At 34.9% G+C, this 3,721-nt stretch overlaps 1 protein-coding gene across 1 annotated transcript; it reads right to left on the reverse strand.

Moving 5' to 3' along the window:
• Positions 1 to 489: 489 nt before the first annotated feature.
• Positions 490 to 3,489, reverse strand: LOC131165430 (uncharacterized). The gene is made up of 2 exons (XM_058123250.1): positions 2,947 to 3,489; positions 490 to 957 (listed from the first exon to the last, which is right to left on the reverse strand). The coding sequence occupies exons 1-2, from the start codon at positions 3,268 to 3,270 to the stop codon at positions 775 to 777; spliced, it is 507 nt and encodes a 168-aa protein (XP_057979233.1). The 5' UTR covers positions 3,271 to 3,489; the 3' UTR covers positions 490 to 774.
• Between the last annotated feature and the right edge of the window lie 232 nt (positions 3,490 to 3,721).

A 3,721-nucleotide genomic window follows, 5' to 3' on the forward strand; every position in this document is an offset into this window, starting at 1 on the left:
AGTATTCATGCTGAAATTCTGATTTCTGACCATTTACTTTAGGGCCTTGACAGATCATTTCCATTCTAAAGTCTTGTAATTTTCACCTTATGTTTCGGTTTTGAAGTGATCGTTCAGTGATATGTATATGTAATAGGAGTATAAGCAAATCTCGTATGGGCATGACTGGAGCCGACTCCAGGTTCAGCGTCGTCTAAGGATGTGAGATGAAAGAACAAGGGAAACCTAGGTTCAAAAAGCCTATGATATCAATTATGCGCTGCACAGATATTGTTCAAATTAGGGAGACCAGGGTTTGTCATCTCCCTCTTGTCTCTCTTTCAATCATGCAACATATCCATAGGTGAATCTCTGTGTCACAAGTGAATGCTTGAGAAGTGATGTTATCTCATCCACTGATGAACAATAGGATAGTTCAGATTTAACCACTTCAGGTACAGTAATTCTAGTGAATCCATTTCTATGTAGACATAAAATTTTAACCACGACTAGTGCAATATGTAAATTATTTTATAAACCATTCATGCTTTTTCCTTTCAAAGGCCAAGTTTTGTGGTGCAGGCCAAATAGCAACCAACCCCAGTTATAAATTCCGTTTGGCCATGAGATTCCATGTGGCTTAGAAATACAAAGATTTATAAAACACATGTTTGTGCTAGATTTCTCTCAACGAATCAAGGTCTCTTAACTAAGAAAACACAGAAACTAAATGCAAAATTCCCCAACAAGGAGACAGAGGAAAACAACTACAAAATTTGAGCTCATATATCTGTCTCAAGCCCTCTTTTTCCTTGCTAGCATTGGTCTTCTGCCAATGGTTGAAGTAGCACTCTTGCCAGAGGGCAGCACCAGCCCCCGTAGAATGGCCAAAACAGCAAAACCCGCGAAAGGATAGTACATCATCAGTAGTTTTTCTGATGCCTTACGCGATCCCGACAGTTCTGCTAATATAGCAACCTGAAAATAAGGTGGTTCAAACATGATTTGCCTGTCTATTCTCTTGGAATTTCATTGCCTTTTTTACTTTCCCAAAGTAAAATAAGCAAAAATTAAAAAGCTATAGAACTGTGGTAGGTTAATACAATGAATATGCAACAGGATCAACCAGAAGCAACCAAGAAGAAAATAGTACCAACTAGACTTTTTCAATGCTATGGTACTAATTTCTTTTAACCAACTTGACCTCATTCGAGTAAAAACTATGACGATATTGCTTTATCGTGGTAATAATCCTTTCCCTTCATATCAGACTATCTTATTCTAAGTTGAAACAACATTAAATTAATGATACTTAGTACATAAGGACTTACAAATATGATCAAAGTAGAGATTAGACCCGACCATTTACAAAAATGCCTGTATGCTTGACCTACCTAGGTACGTATGTGTGTGTGTGTGTGTGTGTGTGTAGTATCAAAATTTTTATAATCAAGGATAATTCGTCATAGACACAATTACTTCTTGAAAAACACACACATTGTTCACTATCCACAACTTAAGATGTATTGTACTCCAAAACTCCTTGAACACTCCTCCTATGCTTGTTCAATAAACTTTGGACAAAATAATCATAAAATATAATATAACACGATATTATTCATGGAAAAAACATTAAATATAAACAAAGAATGACCAAAATGTCGGATTTTCAAGAAAAAAATTATTGTGAAGTTGTTCTTATACAGCGAAAGATGCTACATATTGACCATTTTTCTTAAATGGGAAAGGAGTCAAAGGACGAAGAGGAAGTTTAAGCATTCATATTAGATATTTCTAGTAGATGGTGTATAAAAAGATTAAAAATTTAATATTCCTCAGAAGGCATAAATAATACAATTACACATCATATATTGATCAACCACCATGTTCCTCTCATGTTTTGCTTTTGTATTTTAGGATTCTTGCAACTCTATTGTGTGGTTCGAGAGATTTTATCTTCTTTATGTTTGAATTTTTATCGATAAACAATTAAAGAAAGGGAATCAGAGGACAGATTTGAGTGCATGCAATTCAAGCCTTCATTTTGAAATCATATATCTCTATTATTAGAAGGGGGATTCCCTTTTCTTGGACTCATTTTTAAAATATCCAAAACATCCATAACTATCCAAAATTTTCCCAAAACAACCTATAACCACCCAGAACTACCCAAAACGCCCTCATATTTAATCGAATTTATATACCCTTTTTCCTATTTATTTTCTCTACAATTAGTTTATCAAAATAAAAATAAAACTCTAGAAAAATCCCTGGAGCACAGACCAAGTGTGTGCCTACAACTAGTATTTATAGCAAATGATACAAAATGGAATCCCATAAAATTCTAAATTTAAGACTTAATGCCCAAGGGTAGCACAAAGTACATGTATTAATATCAAATTTTGATATTTTGTCACTTCTAATTCTATCATTTCTTCCTATGCAAGCAAGCAATTCAAAATAGCTAAATATTCTAAATAGCTAAATATTCTCTTCTCTTTTATGTCATGTTTAGTTTGCGGAATGGAATGGGATAGAAAAGGAATGCATTGAAAATTTGAATAGAAAGCATAACAAAATAAAGTCATAAATTCGATTCCATCCCATTCCTCTATACCAAACATGGTTTCTTTTCACTTAGTTATTTTCCTTGCCCATCTGTTTTCTCTTTCTCAAGTAGATAACAAAATGAATGGTAAGATCTAAGAACCAAACCTAGACTAAAGAAGTTTTTATTTTCCTTTAACTTCGTGTAAATATGGATAAAATTCAATATAATTTCATCACTTCTTGTTCAAATCTGCATATATTCAAATTCAAGATCCGAAACTGCAAGCTCCTAAACACAGAACCAATAAATTCAGGAATCTAACACCAATTACTTCACGCACAGATCAATAATCAATCACCATAAAGATAAATAAAACGCTGAAAGAAAAATAAAAGAGGATGAATAAAATGAAATACCATGGCGGTGAAAACGGAGACGCCGTGGATCAAACAGGTGGTGCGGAACCAAGACTTGCCGGCGAGTAAGGCGTAGAGATTGGCGAGGGAGAGTGGCCACTGGAGGAGGAGCTCCAGCCACACCAAGCCCACGAAGAAATCTGGTTTCTCCGCGACCAGATAATCCCCGTACTCGCGGGAGTACCAGTGTTTCAGATCAATGAGGAAATCGGGGAAAAGGGTTTGAGGCAAACACGCCTGCGCGTCGAACAGCGGAGCCACCGCCACCATTACCAGAAAGTACAGGAACAGTAATCCGTCCGCCAGCTTGCACAGAGCACCCATTTTCTTTGGATCTCAATTTCTTCTGAAAGGTCTTAGTCCCCTCCTTCAATCACTTCTTCTTCTTCCTCTCTCTCTCTCTCTCTCTCTCTCTGACAGCAAAAAGGGGATCTTGAAACGTTTAAGGGTCAACAGGAATGGATGGGGATGGAGAAAGATGTGCAGAGTGCGCTGCTTTTTCTCACGTTTTGGATAAATGTCAATATTTGAGAAGAATTATATGTGTAAAATAACATTAAATTAATAATAATATTCGGCTATTTGTTTTTAGCTTATTTTTCTCAACCCTTTAATTATTGGAAAAAATCTCATTAAATGATTAGCGATTATTAATTTATTTTAAAAATTTTTATCCTCTTTTAGTGGACTTAAATTTTACTATCAAAATAATAAATGCAAAGTTAAATAATTCAATCAAACTTTTCGGTAGATATTTTTTTATATAATAAGTTAA

This window comes from Malania oleifera, chromosome 10 (genome assembly GCF_029873635.1).
Source record: "Malania oleifera isolate guangnan ecotype guangnan chromosome 10, ASM2987363v1, whole genome shotgun sequence".
Classification (NCBI taxonomy): Eukaryota; Viridiplantae; Streptophyta; class Magnoliopsida; order Santalales; family Ximeniaceae; genus Malania; species Malania oleifera.